The following is a 20,516-nucleotide window of genomic DNA, read 5'->3' on the forward strand; positions in this document are numbered from 1 at the left end:
TGGCATGGCAAGCACCCGGACTCTGTGTGGGCGTTATCAATGTATTCTCACAGTGGCGTGATTCTGTAATTATCTGCATGTGCTGAGCATGAGGTGGTTGTTGCTGTTTTGTGTGTACAGACGTAGTTTATAGCAACAACCCCCCCCTAAAAAAAAAATCATTCTCTATCCTCTTGTAATTGAGTCACTATAGGTTCTGTAAGGAGTAGTCTGAACAAAACAAAAACCTTAATTCGCCCCTCTATCTAAACTTTTTCAAAACAAAAGTTTTTATATGTTGAAGTTGCTACTTGTAAGTTTTGATATATGGGGGTCCTGAGTCCCTCAATGGATTATTCAAAGGAAGGCCAGAAAAGCTTAGCTAATCTTTAGACACCTGGAACTTGCTTAAAGAAATGGAGTTAACTATCTTGTAGAAATGCATGTGCTGCTCTGATTCAGCCACTCTTTTCTGTTTTGAGCGGTGTCACTCTATTGCAGACATATTCACATTTTATGCTTTTGGAGCACAGTATGTGACATCTCTGCTTGTAGTTCAACTGGGCGTTTCCTCAATCTTTTCTGGAGGTGGGGTTGCTGTTTCCCCCTCCCTTACAGGAACTGCCAATCACCACTTGGCAGCTTCTACAAAATCAGATGCCAAGCTTTGATTTTCAGTGTCTGGGAGGGATGAAAGCAGAAGCTCAAGCCACCAAAGAAGAGATTTCACATACTGGGCTCCAAAAGCATCAAATGTGAATATTTCTGCAATGGAGCAGCCCAGCACGAAAAGGGAAAAAGCATCAGAATCGAGGGAGCTCAGGGATTTTTACAAAGTATTTCATTCGGTTGTTTAAAGCAAGTGCCAGATCCTCTTTAAGTACTAGCAAAATGGTGTATGAAACCACAGACTTTTGTGAGGCCTGTAGAACCATAGGCGTATGCAAATCTGCCATTCCCACAGCGTTCATGTGTTGTCTCCTGCCACATGTTTGTAAAGATGGTGATGTGAATAAAGAAGATAAATGAAACTGGTGAGCTCCACTGTTTGGTCTCTTGAAGAACCTGGACCCATACACTTACTACTTAATCTGTTCTGCTTGAGGTCAAAGACGGGCTGAGTCCTTTTATCCCTTTCTTTGAGGGAATCGGTTGGGGTTTCAGGACCTAGATCCCACCATTCAAAACCTATAAGCATTGGCTTCAATATATCAGAACATCAAAAAAAGAAGTCTACTTGTACTTACCATTGAAAATATGGAAAGTGTCCTCACATGCAGTTGTGCCGCAATTAACCTCTCAAGATGGAATTTTTTTATATTTTTGTCTCGGTATACCCTGTATTTGTGATTTCGTGTTAGAAAGTTGTTGGTTCACTATTGAGCTATGTATACATCCTTTTTTCAAATATAAATGCAATTTGGAGTAGATTTGGAAGATTTTTTCCCTATTACTAAATGTGCGTATCTTGAGAAGAAATTGTCTGTTATCGATAGCTGTCTTCACAATTGTCCTGGTTGTTACTTCAAACTAGACAGATCTGTGTAGACAGACACACCTAAATAGCTTAACCAAGATCAATATTCTCTGCTGCCTTGCATTTTGGAATATTTAGATGTTGTATACAAGACTATTACAAAGTGCCCGATGTAAAGTCTCCACTTTCCAGAAAGCAAATCAGCAGAATTTTTAACGCCATTTTTTTGGTCACCTCAAAGAGATCTAACTATTTTTACATAATTTAGCATTACAGGTAAATATCACTAAGTACACTGTTCAGTTGAATAACAGGTAAACTTATAAGTGCATGTCTTAAGATAACATATAAACTTTCTGTCATAAGTGGCCTAACTATTTTATATTTTGATCCAACAGCAAGTGTCGGGCAGATAGGTTTCCGAGGACATTCAATGCACATACCAGAGAATTACAATGCACTGGATGATATAGAACCATGCCGCTCTCCTTCACAAAGGTTGGAAACCAGGGACTTCAGCTGCCAGACTGATGAGATAAAGATAGTGCCCCCTTCAGTCCGAAGAATCAGAGCCCAGAAAGGGCAAGGCATAGCAGCTTTGATGTCTAATTCATCTGGAAACATGTCTTCGCTTAGTGACCCTGTTGGATATACTCCACGAATGAATGGTGACTTGAATTTCCGAAGCTTGCCAAGAACAGGGGCAAGGGTGTCTATACAATCTCTTGAGCAAAAGCTTGATGGTTCCAGCCATATGGAAGACTCCTACATTACATTGCCACGACAACTAAACAAAATACAGGTTGATCAAAGTGTAGTTCATCTGAGGAATAATCCTAGAACTGGCACACTACAGAGGCCAAAGTCGCAAGAAGTTCGGGGCTCTGAAAGGGAAATGTTCTCTAATCCAGCATGTGTAGTGTCTCCTCATGCTGCATATTCAACAAGTATCATCCCTAATGCCATGTTGTCTTCTTCTTCAGAAGTTATTACCATTCATACCTCACAGAGCACTGGACATCTGGAAAGCAAAGGGATATCCCACTGCTCATCGTCCCATAAGAAAAGTGTCCGTAGGGATCATGTCAATCTTAGAGATGATCACCACTCCTCAAGTGGTAACTGGAGTGAAAGCAGTTCTGCCCGCCACTCTCAAACTTCTGATACACTCTCCCCTGGTGCCATAACAATCATTTCTCTGAGTGACCCCGCAGCATCCCTGAACAATACAAACAACAAGAAAAATAGTTCCCAACCCATGTCTTACACAGTGAACGATGTCTTTAATAGTCCCTCACAGGACAGTGATACCCACAGCGATTCAAGCTACTCTGATGGCCGGCAAAGAAATGGAAGCGCAACCAGCAGCATTAATAGCGCTGACCAGTGGTCATCTGAAATTAGGGACAATGATAGTTGTGCTCCCTTAAGGAAAGCTTCATCTGCCCTCTCTGGCTCACCTGTGAGTAACATGAGCACCTGTAGTTCGGACAGAAAAGCAGACTCCAGCTCTCTGTACTCTATAGACCATGATGGCTATTATACTTCAATGCACATGGATTCTGGGATAGATCCAGGGAATGAGAACTATCACAATGGCATTCAGAACCTACAAAACAGTGCCATTAATATTGTTGATGCGAAAGAGGCTCTAAACATGGACGATAGGTCAAGTTATAGCGATAAATCACTAACGCGCAGCATATCGTTGAGAAAATCTAAAAAGGCACCTCCTCCTCCTTCTAGAACAGATTCTCTTAGACGTCCGAATAAGAAAAATCTCCAATCAAATGGACAAGTACTTAACGAAAAGCTGATTGCTACTCTCCAGCAGTCTCTGCAGCTAAACTTGAAGAGTAAAAGTAGTGGCTCACCATCTCAGAGCCCATGCAGTGACTACGAGGATCCCTGGGTATTGCGCTCTCGCAGCCAAAGTACAGTAAGTGCAAGCAGTAGTAGCATGTCTGCCACCGCTCCCAATATGTACTCTATTTGTCCAGTTACACCCTCTCAGAGTGACACAAGCAGTATAAAGTCTGAGTATGCAGATCACTGGAGCTACTACATAGACGAGCAACCAAAATCTATATCTCGCTCGCCTAACAAATCGGCTAATGATTACAGTGCAAGAGCCGTCAGTCAGCAGATACATACAGAACTTGCCAAGCAGAGCAATGCGTCTCCAGAAAAGGCTTGCAGAGTGACATCACCATCTAGTGGGTATTCTAGCCAATCAAACACACCAACCAATCTGACGCCTGTACCGCTGTTATTGAGAAACATGTCACCAGGAGGTGGGAAAAGCAAACCAAAACCTAAAGTGCCTGAAAGAAGATCATCTCTCATCTCTTCTGTTTCGATTTCTTCTTCATCAACATCTCTTTCCTCGAACACATCAGATTCTGTACAGCAGACTGTTAAAAAAAGTAATGTTGTCATGCCATCTTCTCCAACTCCTCCCCTTACACCTGACCCACCTCCTCCACCTGTAATGAATGTGGATGATCACGCTTTTATGCCACCATCTCCACATTTTCCACCTCCACCTCCAGAGGCTGCTATGCTTCAGTTGACTGAGGACAATCTTTGGGTTTCACGTCCTAAAATTAATAATTGGGCACCTATGACATGTCCTCCACCCCCTCCTCCCTTTCCTAGCCTTCACGCTAAAGCTCCTCTAATTCCCCCTCCTCTTAACACAAAAGCACTGAAAAATAGAATTGTCCCCTCAACACAAGGAAAACAGGAGGGTGGGATTTTGAACAGACGAGATCTGATAAGACCAGGCCCTCCTCTTGTTACTGCCCAGGCACTGCACATGATACAGTTAAGGTCTGTTAAGAAATCATCACAACTGGAGAGTGAAAAAATAGCTGAACAGGTGCTACATCCGAAACGTCACGATGAGACGTCACCCTTATTTTCACGGCCTTCGTTAGAGCCATCTGCTTCTCTAGATTCCAGATTAAGCGTAAGCGTTAAAAAAAATAAAAATTTCAACTTGCCAAGCGAGCAGCTACAATACTCCGATTCTCAAATCTGTTCAGATACATTTACAAGTGGTGAAACAACAAGCCTAGAATGCAGAGAAGAAGATCAGAATTCCGCCTACAATGGAGACAAAACGGTTTTGTCCGAAATGTCATCTCCAGAAGAGAAACCAAGTACTTTCCAAAGTACACCAAATGCATCTCCCAACAAGAAGCCTCCTCCTGTTTCAAAGAAGCCCAAATTGTTCCTTATCGTTCCACCTCCGCAGCTTGATTTGGCAGCAGAAAAAATAGCTCAAGTCAATGAAAATGTGAGAGGCATGCCAAAGCCCTCCGAAAGGGATTCTGTAAGCGACCATTGCAAGAAGGTAAATGATCGTATAGCTGATGAGAACAATTCAGAAGAGGCTGCTGCTGTGGCTTGCCAAGCAAGGGAAGCTAGCTTGTCCCCTTGCAAAGTTGAAAAAGTTAATATAATTTTCAGACAATCCCCAGTTTTGGAAACTATAGATTCCCAGAAACAAGACTTTTGGGCCACAATGTCTGAAGAGGTTCTTATTGCAGATCACAAGACAGAGAGAGACAACTGTGACCAAAATACATCACAGGAGGAAGAACCTGGTAAGAAAAGTCCTTCTTTTATCTCTCTAAATAAACCTTTCCATGATAACCTACTTGCAGCTAATTTTAACTTTCTCTTGCGTATCCATAGATTTACAATGTATCACTGCGGCCCACAAAGTTTTAAACTTTTTTTTTTGTTAATGTTTTTTACTCCAGACTTTTATCTAAGTTTCTCGGTAACAGTTTTCTGTTTGCATTATTGTAACGTAGGCGACGTATTTGAGACACAAGATGCGAGTTCTCCTCTTCCTCCTACTGACTCCATGGATGGCAATGGAGATGGATCAACTCCGACAAGACCCAGGACCACAGAGGACCTGTTTGCAGCCATCCATCGGTAGGTTTCTTTTATGCTATATTTTAATTTTCAGTTAACTGTTTTCTTTACCTAATTTCTTTTTGCGAGACAGCCGTATAAGTTCTACATCCAGTTATGTCCTGTCCCTTTTGCTTTTATGTCATTTTGTCAAATTGCTTCTGTATGATCTCGTGCTAGCTTTTAATATATTACACAAAATACTAATTTACAAATTAAAAGTTTGACGTATTATCTAAAGTTGTCTTGTTTGTAGAGAGGGTTGAGTAAGTGTTTTCCACCATAAGTGTCCATGATTTTATTTTTGGATAGCAGAAATAGATCAGATTAATTTACCGTAACTTTGGAAATTTAATTTAAAATTGATACCAATTTTCCCCCAAAAAAGTTTTAAATCCCCTATTCAGATATTATTAATACCGCATATATTGTATATTATACACAATATGTAGGGCTTGCATCAAATACATCATCTATAAATATAATTACTACTTGAATGTGTTGACTTTATAGATAATTTATTATCAATTCATGACTATTTAAAAAAAACAAACAAAAAAAAAACTTTGCTGTAGTTGACAGCCACGTCTTTTACTTTATTGTGTCACTTTCTATAAATTCTAATTACATTTACTCTTAATTTTTCCTCACTGGATAATGTTTTGTGCATAGTGTGAGCAGGATGTAAAAATATTCATTGGACATCTCTCTTTTTCTCTTATTTTTTTATCTACTAATATACCCCTCCTTCAATAACCCCCCCCTTTTCAATATCCCATCTACGCTATAACGCAGTTGGAAACAGAGCCTCAACGCCAGTGCCTCATGGCAAGCATGGCAGAACTTGGCAAGTAGAACCGTACCCAGAACCCACGTATCTCTGTGTACGACCAGTGTTGGATTACTGTATGTCTAATTCATTCCAACATCATTAAAAACCCCCTTATGTTACAACATTGTGGCCTTGTATCCCCCTAATAGCTATACATTCGGAGAACATTACCGCTCATTAATCATTATGTTTTGACTGTGAAAGATTTTACATGTCGATTCAGATGGCGCAGATCAAAGATGGCGAATGGTATTTTAATCTGCTCAAGTCTGATCAAATACATATATCTGTATGTTAAATGTGCAGTTCCATGTAGGGTGAGGGAGGACGTTGCACAGTGTATATATATATATATATATATATATATATATATATATATATATATATCACACACACACACACACACACGTGTATGCACAGAGCACATACACACACACGTCTTCACACACTAAATATATAATATTACACACACTATATTATATATATTCTAATATATATTTGTATGTATATGTACACATTTATATATTTGTGTACATTTATAAGTATTTGTACACCAAATTTCTTTAGAGGTAGGTATGTGACTTGTTCTTCAGCTAGGGTAGGACTCATAACAAACTCATTTTGATGTTGGCATGGAAATTTTCAAAAAATTACTATACTTCTATACTTACATAAATTTTCAAAGACACCAGCCTTATCAGGTTTAAGAATATGATCTACTAATGCATGTAATTTGTATTGTGAAATCTTGAGATCTTTAATATCTTGAAAGAATCTTGTTTATTTTATGCTACCCAATTGTCTATTACTATAGAGAGGATGCCTTTCTAATAGTGATGAGCGAATGTGCTCCAATAAGGTATTACCTGAGCATGCTCTTGTGCTAACCAAGTGACTAATCGAATAATATGTTTGAGTCCCCGCAGCAGCCACAATATTTGTGGGGATTGCCTGTTTGATAGACAACCCCTGCATGTGTTACGGGTGTCGGAACAGCCACAAGACATGCAGCCACGGGAACTCCAACATATTATTCGAGCACGCCGAAGTCCCTCGGTAAGCACCCGAGCATGCTCGGATAACACCTTATCCCAGCACATTCGGTCAGCACTATTTTCTAAACTTTAGTCTCTCCAGAAGCAACTTGGATGTAAGACTTTGAGATGATATTCTGTCCATTTTTTTTTTTCATTTTAGTTGGGACAGTTCTGTAGGCATCTAGAGTAGCTTAAAGTGTTACTGCCATCTAGTGGTAAAATGTAATATATATTGCACATTGTTTGCTCCTACCTACTAAAATTCTAAAAAAATTGTTGAAATTTAAAGGGGCTGACCTCACCCTAGGGTAGACCATCAGTTTAAGATCAGTTGGGGTCTAATTTCCGACACCGACACCCATCAGCTGTTATTAGCTCTGGGTGAGGCCAGATGCAGACATTGAACAGAGCTGGACACTCATTGTGTGGGCACCGCTGATACAAACTGCAGATCAGCTCTTATTCTCTTGTATATATGCTCAGATAACCTCTTTAATAAAAATAATATTCAGTAAAATGTGATCATATAATAATATTTACTCATTTCAAGAACACAACCTAGTTTAGGAACACAGGGGCATTTTAAGTGCTATTTTTTTGAGTAACCGGCATTTTTTTATTATTGTATTTCAATAAATTGTATGTGCGAGAATAAGAAACTTTGTAATATAACTTATTCGAGAAATCTGCTTCTTTCTTCTCCTGGATGGGTCATGCAAATCACATACTTGCAGTCCCAGTGTCGGAGGTATAGGACCCTCAGTCTACAGTGCATGCAATGTGAGGATTCACAGGTCTACAACCACATAGTGACCGCAGACTTGTAGCTTCAGACCGGACAACCCCTCTAAGTACAGATTTTTCAATTATGAGATGACAGTTGTGCACATAGAGTCCTATGGAGAACTGTAAGTGCCAGGAGAACCAGCAGCAGAATGTCTGTCTCCCTCCTACCTCACCTCTTGACAGATTTTTAAAAGCACCAATTATCATCTCCAAAGTAATGGGAAAATCATTACTCACTGAACAGTTTTTACAGATTTTACCCATAAATTGAGAGTGCGAGATCAGTCCAGGAGGAGAAAGAATCTGATTTCTCTGGTGAGATATATTACAGAGTTGCTTATTTTCGTGTGTACTGTTCATTTATGAAATAAAAATTAAAATGACAATTACTCTTTAACCCTTACCCGACATGCATCACTCGGTGACCGGGTTCAGATCACTGCTGTCCCTGACAGTAGACCATCCCTGCACATCGCCCCGGGGGTCTGTACCGCTCCCCTGCATGGGCGATTACTGTGATTGGTCAATTCTGACCAGCCAATCACAGCAATATGTCAATAAATTTAAGAAAAAAGCCCCACACAGCACCAATCACAGCTGTCACAATGGGTGGAGTGATCGCGAGGTCATCTCACCTTATTAACCCCTTTGGCGCTGATTTGGCTGAACAATAGTTTCTGGCCAATCAGCACCAAAAGGGTTAATCTAAAATAGCGATCAGCGCTCTGCACGCCAATTGTCTCAGATTTGGCTTGCAAAGCGGTTGTATAGCCCCTCTGTGTCACCTGACTAAAAGATTCATTGGTGGCCGGTGCGATTCTCCCCTGCGATCTCCTGCCTCCTGTGCTGCGTCCTTCTCCGGAGTGATCCTCCTGCGATCTGTGCTGTGCCGTGTGACTCATCAGTGATCACAGCAGCAGCAATTCCCCTGTCCCAGTCCCCCCCCATCTCTTTTCCAGTACACCCCTTCCCCCCACCTCTTCTAATTGAATTTTTAGCTCACTTTTTTTGCACCTTTTTTTTGTGTGCGCGGCTTCCTGCACAGGAAGCTAGTTAGCGTAGCGGACATTGCAGTGCAAGTGACACCCGTGTGTTTTTTTTTTTTTATTTTTTTTAAATAATAGTAGTTAGTACAGCGTAGTTTTAGAGGTAGCAAGGTAGCGTAGCCGGCTATACGCTAAAATCAATGGTGTGACTCAAAAGTACAACTCGTCCCGCAAAAATCAATGGCTATGTGGCCAGAAAATTAAAAAGTTATGGCTCTTGGAAGAAGAAGAGGAAAAAAATGGAAAATTGGGTAGTGAAGGGGTTAAATTTAGAAAGCCTAGCATTAGACTAGATGCATAAAATTTAACGCAGTGGCTCATACTGGATTATAAATTTGGTGCATCTTAAGATACTGCTATTTACCTCTTGGTTAGACCATTTTTTGCTACTTGGTGCATCTTAAGTCATGCAATATTTCCAATTAAGCCACGTTCCTATGTCCGGTAAGCTGCAAAATGTTTTACAAGTCCAGTATATGGGCTGCACCGAATGATGCCAGAAATCAGGGGCATTCTAAATAGTAAATCTGCCCCCGCAGCACTTTACATGCAGGATGCTCGGATCTCGCTAAGTTGAGCTGCACTTTTAACATACAATTTAAAGTAGATCTGGTATATTTTGGGAAATAATTACTGTGACATCTTCTCTGAATAACTGTGTGTGCAGAGATTATTATATTAATTGCATTCTCTTCCTCCATAGATCTAAAAGAAAGGTTCTTGGCCGCAAAGATTCTGATGATGATCGCTGCAGAAATCATTCACCCTCACCACCGGTCACTCCAACAGGAAGTTTCCCAAATGTCAGCTCCTTTAAACAGCCAGGAGCAATCCAAAGAAGCATCCGGAAGTCCAGTACAAGCAGTGACAACTTCAAAGCTCTGCTACTGAAAAAAGGAAGCCGGTCAGAGAGTGGTTCACGTATGTCCGCTGCAGAAATGCTAAAGCACACAGACCCTAGGTTTCACAGGTCACGTTCTGACTCTTCTCTGGAACTGCCTGATAGTCCAACATTGACATCTCCAAATAAGAACAGGAAAGCACAAGAGGAATGGGCGAAGAGCGAGGGATTGATGCCAAGAAGCATGTCACTTAGTGGACCCAGGTATAGCCGTTCCAGAACCCCTCCCTCAGCCGCCAGCAGCAAGTACAATGTCCGGAGCCGTCTCCAGAGCAGTCCCATGACCGTCATTTCTGAAGGAGAAGGAGAAACTGGGGATCTTCTAGAAAACAGTTACGCCAAGGCGCCACTGAGATGCACAATGAGTGTAGACAGGTTTCAAAGAGCGTCCTCTACACTGAATGACTCTTTAGGTGCCGACATTTCCAGCACTAGTGTACATATAGACTTGATGAACAGATTTTTGGAAGTTAGTCCAGGCAAAGACAATGGTTCTGTAGAAGAAAAAAGCTAAGACAATGAGAAAAGGAGCCTCATGAAGAGTATCAAGCCAACCCTATGGAAGCAGTGAGACAGCTATGACCATAATAGAGATGTTGCTCATTGCCATGCACTTGATCTTTGTATAGTAAATGCTTTAGCACTACGGTCTCTGGGAGGTAGGGCTTTGGCAGGGCTGAAGAGCATGCAGTGCCTGCCACACGCAGAGAGTTGGAACCAAAGCTATGAAGGAAGAATCATCCCTGTGCCTAGATTAGAGGAGAACTTTTTAAGAGGTTTTGGAGAAATGAAATTAATTGACCAGGCACACGTAGTAACTTGGGCCGTCTAGCAATAGATGCATGAAGCTTAGTGAGATCTACTTAACAGGGTATTATGGGTCATGGTGGACTGCTGGCGTGGCTTGCTCTGGAGGGCGATTGGTGGGCTGGTAGACAGCCCGTCATGCTAACCCATCCAAGTTGCTGAATTGTGATTTTTCTGGTACTTTTTTCTTTAGTATTCCTTTTGTAGTTGAGTCACATGTCTTGTGTATTTTCAGCTGCTGTGCAGCGGTAAAAGCCCACGTTTCTCCTATGTAGAACTTCATGCAACACTATAAGGCACTGAAGTTTCCACTACATGCCCAACAAGTTACAATGCATCTTAAGAATTAGATAGAAGTCTTAGATAAGGCTTGTCTGGCTGTTACAGGAAACCATATAGCCTGGAAATAAAGCACACAGCTAAAGGTGTATGCCCATGCTGGAGGGGTGTCCTTCCTCTACTTGGCACCAACTGCAGTGCATTGTGCTGCAGCCATTGCCATCGCAACACGGTGCAGCCGCAGTTTGGATTTCTTTGGCGACACTACGTTTTTTCTCAGACTGAGAACTTGCACTACAGAGTTATTTGTGTAAACTTTCTCGATTTACACCTGACATACATTTTAACAAGTGAACACCACTGGTCTTTTTTTAATCTAAAACTGCTAAATTTTTGGTTACCAAAGAATAATTTCTACTTCCTTTCTAGTTTTGAAATAAGATTATGCCTCTACGATTTCTTAACAGTTTTTACTTGTTAAAAAAAAAAAAAAGAAAAAAAGGCGTTTTCCAATTTGGACAAACTGAGTTTGTTTTTTACTGTTTTATAGCATCATTTTGATGTATCGTGTAGTTTTTATATTATTTGTATATATTAGAACTTTGAAAACTTCACTTTTTAACCCACAGTTAAAATTTGTACATTTTTGAACATTTTAGAGAAACAGAACGCGTAGTTAACCCTTATTCTGCTGGAGGAGGTTGCATGATTTTATGGCTAACCTCCTGCAGCAAACACGAGTTAATTTATTTTAGTACTTCTGTGAAATGTGGCTGTGACTCCTTTCCTTGATAATACTGTAAGCATTCAGGGGCCTTCAACTTATTAAGACAATGCTGTGACTATGCTTCAAATAAAGCATGGCTGAAAGGATCTTGAATTTGTCGTTATTTGTTTTGGTGTCAAATTATCCAGAATATAACCTGAGTGACCATGTTCTATTAATTCATTTACTGCTAAGCAGAGGCAATTATCACATAATGAAAGGAAAGGATTCTTTACAGTTAGAGTAGTGAAATTGGGAAATGCCATATCATGAGATGTAGGTAGATCTAGGTCATACCATGTATGCATCAGGGAGTCTGCAGAATAAGGTGCCTACTGCTAACTGAAAGTCTTTTCTACTGTCTATAGATCCTATATAAGATTATTATTCTTATTTATTATTATAGCTCCATTTATTCCATGGCGCTTTACATGTGAGGAGGGGTATACATAATAAAAACAAGTACAATAATCTTGAACAATATAAGTCACAACTGGTACAGGAGGAGAGAGGACCCTGCCCGCGAGGGCTCACAATCTACATCATCACTTCTTTATCCATACAGTGGTAACGGATTATCTATAGAGCAATAAAGGTGTTGTTATATAGGTAGCATCCCAAAGTCATTAATTAAAGTTAGGAATGAAAGTTAGAAATGTCAAGGGGCTACGTCTTTGGTTTCTGCCTCTGGCTAGGTTACTGAGATTTAATACAAGGTGGTAAGCTGTGACGTCATAAGTAGTGATGAGTGAGTGTGCTCGTTACTCGGTTTTCCGAGCATGCTCGGGTGTTCTCCGAGTATTTTGGGCGTCCTCGTAGATTGTTTGAGTCCCCGCAGCTGCATGATATGCGGCTTCTAGACAGCCTGAATACATGTGGGGATTCCCTAACAAACAGGCAATCTCTGCACGTGTTCAGGCTGTCTAACAGCCGCATATCATGCAGCTGCGGGGACACAAACATAATCTACAAGCACACCCAAGATACGCGGAGAACACCCGAGTATGCTCAGAAAACTCGAGTAACGAACACACTCGCTCATCACTAGTCATAAGCCTAAATCACTCAGGAAAGCTGCTGTGACATCACAAGTCAATTTCAGTCAGTTACAAGCTGTGACATCAGAACTAGTGAAGAGCTACACTCATTCTCATCCATGTCTCACAGGCCACGTTCACACTAGTGGTCAGTTTTATACCTCAGTATTTGTAAGCCAGAACCAAGAGTGGGTGATAAATACAGAAGTGGTGACGTATTTTTATTATACTTTTCCTCTGACTGTTCCACTCCTTGTTTTGGTTACAAATACTGAGGTAAAATGCTGACCAAGTACTGACTGTGAACGTAGCCTAAATGGTGGATTGGTACACTGATCAAGGATTTTCTGGACGGCTACAAATAAAATTGTATGTGGCTAGCACCTCACTATCAAATTAGCAGTTAGAAATGTAGAAGCTTATGTGTTGTTCTTGCACATGGGCTTTGCTATCTCCCTGGTCAATCATCGTCAAAGAAAGGTTCCACTTTATGGATGTCATATCCCACAACTTGGGAATAATGCACACCGTATTACCTTGTCATTATATTGTGCTGTTTCATTGCTATGCAATAAGGTTTGCCCCTCTTTAAAAGTTTGTCCTTTCTCTCTCCAGTTCTGATGTAGCTCTGTCAGGAACCCCCTCATTCTCCTTCATTCACTGTCTGGCTGTCAGCCATCTTAGAAGCTCTTGTGTTTGCATCTCTGGTTCAGTAAAGTCTTTTTTACATGCTTTATTTGTGCATAACAACAGGAACTCAGCTGGAAAATAAATCTTCATACGTGCCTCCTGCATTCAAATTCAAGCTATCTGATTTATATACAGCTCTGGCAAAAATTAAGAGACCACTGCAAAATTGTCAGTTTGTCTGATTTTTCTCTTTATAGGTATATTTTGAGTAAAATGTAAATTGTTCTTTTAGTCTATAAACTTCTAACAACATGTCTCTGAATTTCCAAGCAACAATTTTTTTTTTTTTTCTGAAAAAGAGAAATAGTCAAAATTAAAAAAAAAAACAAATAAACAGTGCTTTTAGACCTCAAATAATGCAAAGAAAACAATTTCATCATCATTTGGAAACAACAATACTAATGTTTTAACTCTGGAAGAGTTCAGAAATCAATATTTTGTGGAATAATCATGATTTTTAATCACAGCTTTCATGCGTCTTGGCATGCTTTCCACCAGTCTATCACACTGCTTCTGGCACAAAAATGTAAGCAGTTCTTCTTTGTTCAATCACTTGTGACTATCCATCATCCTCTTGATGACATTCCAGAGGTTTTCAGTGGGGTTCAGGTCTGGAGACAGGGTTTTGATGTGGTGGTCTCTTAATTTTTGCCGGAGCTGTATCTACATGTAAGTAGCGGTGCATAGAAGCAACCTAGAAACGGTGCCTCAAGTTCCCTATACTGGCAGCCTTATTATGGAGTCAGAGCAATGGACATGAGGCTTCTTTAAGCCCTTAATGACCGATGATACGCCTATTAACGGATGTCGTTAACGGTACTTATTTCTCAGTTTTTAATGGCGCTGAGGAATAGGAGTGTAGCGCTGCCGAGCGGAGGCAATTCCTGCAGGTGTCGGCTGTATAGGCCCCAGACGGTTTTGCGATGGATTGGTGCCGATTAGCCCCTTAAATACCCCTGTCAATCACAACACTGGTATTTAAGTTGTTACAAGGGGGTCGCAAGACCCCCTTTGTAACCATCGGACTCCCGCGATGAGAATTGCGGGTCCCGATGGTTGCCATGGTATCCTGGTAACCCCAGGGTATGGTGACCTGTGAGCTGTGAGATCCAGCACTCGCTGAGTCTCAGGCCGTGGTCTCACTTGCGAGTTCAATGAGAGAAACTCGCGCATCAAGTTCCGGCACTGCCACCGACACTCAGGAACGGAGCGTAATTCTGCATGTATTTCTGTGCAGCTGAACGCTGCGGTCCCGAGTGCCGGCGGCTGTGATGGCACTCGATGCAAGAGACTCGCGTGAGTTTCTTGCATTGAACTCGTGAGGCCGGGATCACACACAGCGAGATAAGGCCGAGTCTCGCAGGTTAAAACCAAGCTCTGCCACCGGCACTCCAGAGCGGAGCGTGCGGCCGCATAGCAATACATGGAGCTGCACGCTCTGCTCCGGAGTGCCGGTGGCAGAGCTTGTTTTTAACCTGCGAGACTCGGCCGTATCTCGCTGTAGTGTGACTCCGGCCTCACAGACGGTATTAGTGAGACATAAGTTGTGTCATACACTGCAGTAATCCAAAATAAAAATTATACATGTCCCACACTGAAAAAGTAAAATAAATTGTGTAGAAAAGTTAAAAAAACACACAAAAAAGTGTACACAAATACCGAAAATCTGTTTTGCCACTGAAAACGCAGCGCATGTGATAAAATAAACAAAAAGTACACATAATTGGTATTGTCGTGTCCAAACTGGCCTGCTCTATAAAATACTGGCATGTTATTTATTCCATTTGGGGGGGGGGTGGAAATCTAAAAATGTTGCTTTTTTTCAACACTGTGACTAACAGAAAAGTGAATAGAAAGCAATCAAAAAATCATATGTAAAAAAAATTATATAAATGAAAACACCAAACTGTCCCACAAAAAACAAGCACTAATATGGCTCATTCGCCAAATAAATAAAAAGGTTACAGCTCTCAGAATATGACGATGCAAAAACAAATTCATTTTGCTAAAATATTGTTTTTGGTGTGTAAAAAAATAGCAAAACATAACAAATATAAATCTGGTATCGCTGTAATCATACTGACCAGACAAACAGTCTTATCACATTTACCGCATGGTGAACAGCGCAAAAAAAAATAAAAAATAAGAACAATAACTGAATTGCTGGGTTTTGTTCATTCTGTGTCTGTAAAATCTGAATAAAAAGTGTTCAAAAACTATAATGTGGCCCAAAATGGTACCAAAAAAATATGCAACTCGTCCCACCAAAAATACATCCTCCTACAGCTCTGTTTGCAAAAAAAAACAGTTACAGCTCTTAGACTATAGCGACAAAAAAACTGCTTTTTAAACAAAAAAGCATTTTTACTGCGTGATATTAGTAAAACCTAAAAACTATATAACTATATAAATCTGGTATCGCTGTAATGGCACCAACCCGAAGCATAAATCCGCCTCATCACTTATACTGCAATGTTAACCGTGCAAAAATAAAAATAAGAACTATTCTTGTACTGCTTTCTATTTAACCATTCTACCTTCCAAAAATCATAATAAGGCTATGTTCACACGTTCAGGATTTCCATCCTTTTTTTTTCCTGACTGAATCTGCAGGTCTCTGCAGAAAACGCAGGTGCGTTTTTGGTGCGTTTTTGGTGCGTTTTTTGGTGCGTTTTTTAGTGCGTTTTTTTGTGCGTTTTGTATGCAGTTTTCTCTGCAAATTGTCTGTGTTTGACACAAATAAAGCTTTAACTGCAGTGGGGGAAAAAAAAAAAAGAAATGATGTCATTTCCTTGGCCAACCCTTTTCTTCTTCCATCCTCCATTTTGGGACTAAACACCAAAATGAGTGGACGTGTTTTGAATGACAGCGCTCCGCGTTTTGCGCCGCATGCGTCACTGCAGCGCACGCATCCGGGCGCAGAGGACGCAGCAAGTTGCATTTTTGCTGCGTCCAAAATCAATCAAAAAAAGGACGCATGCGGCGCAAAACGCAGCGTTGTGCATGCGTTTTGCTGCGTTTTACTTTGCGTTGTGTGTTGCGGCGCCGACGCTGCGGCGCACAACGCAAATGTGAACATAGCCTAAGTGCCACGTATTTCAGTGCCACGTGCCACGTATTTAAGTGCCACGTATTTAAGTGCCACGTGCCACGTATTTCAGTGCCACGTATTTCAGTGCCACGTATTTCAGTGCCACGTATCACGTATTTAAGTGCCACGTGCCACGTATTTAAGTGCCACGTATTTAAGTGCCACGTGCCACGTATCTCAGTGCCACGTGCCACGTATTTAAGTGCCACGTGCCACATATTTAAGTGCCACGTGCCACGTATTTCAGTGCCACGTGCCACGTATTTCAGTGCCACGTGCCACGTATTTAAGTGCCACGTGCCACATATTTCAGTGCCACGTGCCACGTATTTCAGTGCCACGTATTTAAGTGCCACGTGCCACGTATTTCAGTGCCACGTGCCACGTATTTAAGTGCCACGTGCCACATATTTCAGTGCCACGTGCCACGTATTTCAGTGCCACGTATTTAAGTGCCACGTGCCACGTATTTCAGTGCCACGTGCCACGTATTTAAGTGCCACGTGCCACATATTTCAGTGCCACGTGCCACGTATTTCAGTGCCACGTATTTAAGTGCCACGTGCCACGTATCTCAGTGCCACGTGCCACGTATTTAAGTGCCACGTGCCACATATTTCAGTGCCACGTGCCACGTATTTCAGTGCCACGTGCCACGTATTTAAGTGCCACGTGTCACATATTTCAGTGCCACGTGCCACGTATTTCAGTGCCACGTATTTAAGTGCCACGTGCCACGTATTTCAGTGCCACGTGCCACGTATTTAAGTGCCACGTGCCACATATTTCAGTGCCACGTGCCACGTATTTCAGTGCCACGTATTTAAGTGCCACGTGCCACGTATCTCAGTGCCACGTGCCACGTATTTAAGTGCCACGTGCCACATATTTCAGTGCCACGTGCCACGTATTTCAGTGCCACGTGCCACGTATTTAAGTGCCACGTGTCACATATTTCAGTGCCACGTGCCACGTATTTCAGTGCCACGTATTTAAGTGCCACGTATCACGTATTTCAGTGCCACGTATTTCAGTGCCACGTATTTAAGTGACACGTATCATGTATTTAAGTGACACGTATCACGTATAAGTGACAGAATCCTGCTCATCTCCATCTGCGCACGCGCGGAATCCCGCGGCCATTTTCCTGAAGCCCCGGGCAGCAGAGCGCTCCATCTGCGCACGCGCGGCCACAGGAAAGATGGCCGCGCCCACCGGTAAACGGCTGAATAGCGAAGATCGCGCTGTTTTTCATCACCTGGGCAGTGGATTAGCCTTTTGGACATGCGCACACCACTACGCCACCAACGTAATGATGAGCAGGATTCTGGGGGAGAAACAGCGCTGTCACCACGCCTATAGGACCAGACCAGCGTGAGTGACAGCAGAAAACGGCGACTTTACAAAGGTATTTCGGCAGCATAGGTGGGTAATAAAGGCACACAAAGACACTAATGTAATGCCCAGCTCTGCCCCTATTTAACGCTATTTTTAGCTCATCTTCAAAAAACGGGGTGACAGGTTCCCTTTAACATCCAGCATCTTCACCTCCAAGATCGTCTCAGACCAGCCACCCAGACAGCTGCTGCAACAATTGGTTTGCATAACCAAAGAATTTCTGCAAAAACTGTCAGACATCATCTCTGGGAAGCTCATCTGCATTCTTGTCGTCCTTATCAGGGGCTCTACCTGACTGCAGTTCGTTGTTGTAACCGACTTGAGTGAGCAAATGCTCTTATTCGATGCCGTCTGGCACATCGGAGAAGTGTTCTCTTCACGGATGAATCCCGATTATCACTGTACAGGGCAGATGGCAGACTGTGTGTGGCGTCGTGTGGGTGAGCGGTTTGCTGATGTCAACGTTGTAAATCGAGTGGCCCATGATTTCATTGGGGTTTTGGTATAGGCAGGTGTATGCTATGGAAAACAAACTCAGGTGAATTTTATTGATGCCATTTTGCACAGACATACCGTGACAAGATCCGGAGGGCCATTGTTGTGCCATTCATCCACGACCATTGCCTCATGTTGCAGCATGATAATGTATGGACCCATGTTGCAAGGATCTGTACACAATTTCCTGGAAGCTGAAAACATTCCAGTTCTTGCATGGTCAGCATATTCACCAGACATACCACCCATTGAGCATGTTTGGAATGCTCTGGATCGGCATATACGACAGCATGTTCAAGTTCCTGACAATATCCAGCAACTTCGGACAGCCATTGAAGAGGAGTGGACCAACATTTCATAGGCCACAATGTAAGAGGGTCCTAACCCCCTCATGAATATGTTATGGCAAGTGTGCTCAAAGTTATTTTGTGTGGTTATATTTGTGCATAATTTCAAAATGAATTAATACCTATGGCCGTTGTTTGTGTCAGGATCCTGCAGTGTTAACTGGGAGGCTGGCCCCTGGAGGGGAGGGGGGAAAAGGTGGCCATACAGGGTAACCAGTGGGAAGGTTTTAGGGATATAAGAAGTAAGTTGTAAGTGTTGGAGAGGAGGTGAAAGGAAGAAGACAGGTTTACCAGTTTACCAGTGGTGCAACTACAAGGCTCAGAATGGAAAGGAACCAGTTACAGAGGCGGCAGGACATCACAGGCAACAGAAAAGCTTATAAACAGACAAGTATGACAATCAACAATGGTATACTATTAATTCAAGGATTTTTTAACCATGTAGCCAACTGGATTACTACAGCCTGTCATCAATTACTACATAGAACCAAACAAAACAAATTATCACAAGGCTAGTATTAATATATCAAAAACATAATTTTATTGAAAAGACATCATTTTAAAAACCATGCTGCCAAGACTGGGAAAGTAGAAAAGACAAACAACCTATTTCACATAGTCACTAGTGAGGAGCGAGTGTACTTGTTACTCGGGTTTTCCCGAGCACGCTCGGCTGTCCTCCGAGTATTTATGACTGCTCGGAGATTTAGTTTTCATTGCGGCAGCTGAATGATTTACAGCTACTAGCCTGCTTGATTACATGTGAGGATTCCCTAGCAACCAGGCAACCCCCACATGTACTCAGCCTGGCTAGTAGCTGTAAATCATTCAGCTGCCGTGATGAAAACTAAATCTACGAGCAGTTATAAATACTCAGAGGTCACCCAAGTGTGCTTGGGAAAACCCGAGGAATGAGTACACTCGCTCATCACTAATAGTAACCCATTAACGACGCATAGCTCCAGGTAATGGACAGCTGCCACATACATATCTATATAGGGGGGTGCCAATAGTATATCACATCACAGGGAACAGAAAAAACAAACAATCTCTTAAGATCTTTAACATTGCTTAAACCACAAGTCCAATTTTCTTTGTGTCACACAGATAGCACAGATATATAATTAGCACATTGTTTTAATCCTGTATACCTCCACCTACCCACAGTGCCACCCCACTACCGATGGTCGGCATACCCATCTAAGAGACCATGCTTAGTAAAAAGTACTTAGGTACAATTACCTTAGGGTAACCTCAACGAGGAATGCCGTTATCACCTGGAACAGTGCGTCCGCCCCGACGTGCGTTTCGGACTCCTTTCTCAAGGGGCCTGCTACGAACCATGTGTCTCCATTATTTATATCTCCTGGCTGCAGCGTGGTACGCCACATAACCAGAAATTATCCTCTCTACCTCGGATGTGATGCGCGCTGTTGCCCAGTCAACAGCAACGCCAGCAAGTGCCGGCATCACAACGTGGGCGGGGCCGGTGCGGGCCCCAACCACGTCACAAGACGCCTACAGCAAACAGATGCTGCAGCGAGTGGGCAACATGCACGTGCAGGGCAGGAGTACAGAGACCACATACACACACATACTACATCCGATATAAAACACA

At 42.1% G+C, this 20,516-nt stretch overlaps 1 protein-coding gene and 1 long non-coding RNA gene across 12 annotated transcripts in view; both read left to right on the forward strand.

The window, feature by feature from the left end:
- NHSL1 (NHS like 1) overlaps window positions 1-11,947 on the forward strand; it is a 242,124-nt gene extending 230,177 nt beyond the window's left edge. For all 11 annotated transcript variants that reach the window (XM_077289265.1, XM_077289268.1, XM_077289267.1 and 8 more), the window contains 3 exons: window positions 1,855-5,067; window positions 5,281-5,407; window positions 9,791-11,947. In XM_077289265.1, coding sequence (XP_077145380.1) covers window positions 1,855-5,067; window positions 5,281-5,407; window positions 9,791-10,502 — 4,052 coding nt within the window. In that variant the 3' untranslated portion in view covers window positions 10,503-11,947. The remainder of the gene's footprint in view (window positions 1-1,854; window positions 5,068-5,280; window positions 5,408-9,790) is intronic.
- Window positions 1-20,516, forward strand: part of LOC143807584 (uncharacterized) — a 1,151,218-nt gene that overhangs the window by 261,575 nt on the left and 869,127 nt on the right. The gene's annotated exons all lie outside the window — the stretch shown is intronic.

Source organism: Ranitomeya variabilis, chromosome 2 (genome assembly GCF_051348905.1).
Source record: "Ranitomeya variabilis isolate aRanVar5 chromosome 2, aRanVar5.hap1, whole genome shotgun sequence".
In the NCBI taxonomy this organism is placed as follows: Eukaryota; Metazoa; Chordata; class Amphibia; order Anura; family Dendrobatidae; genus Ranitomeya; species Ranitomeya variabilis.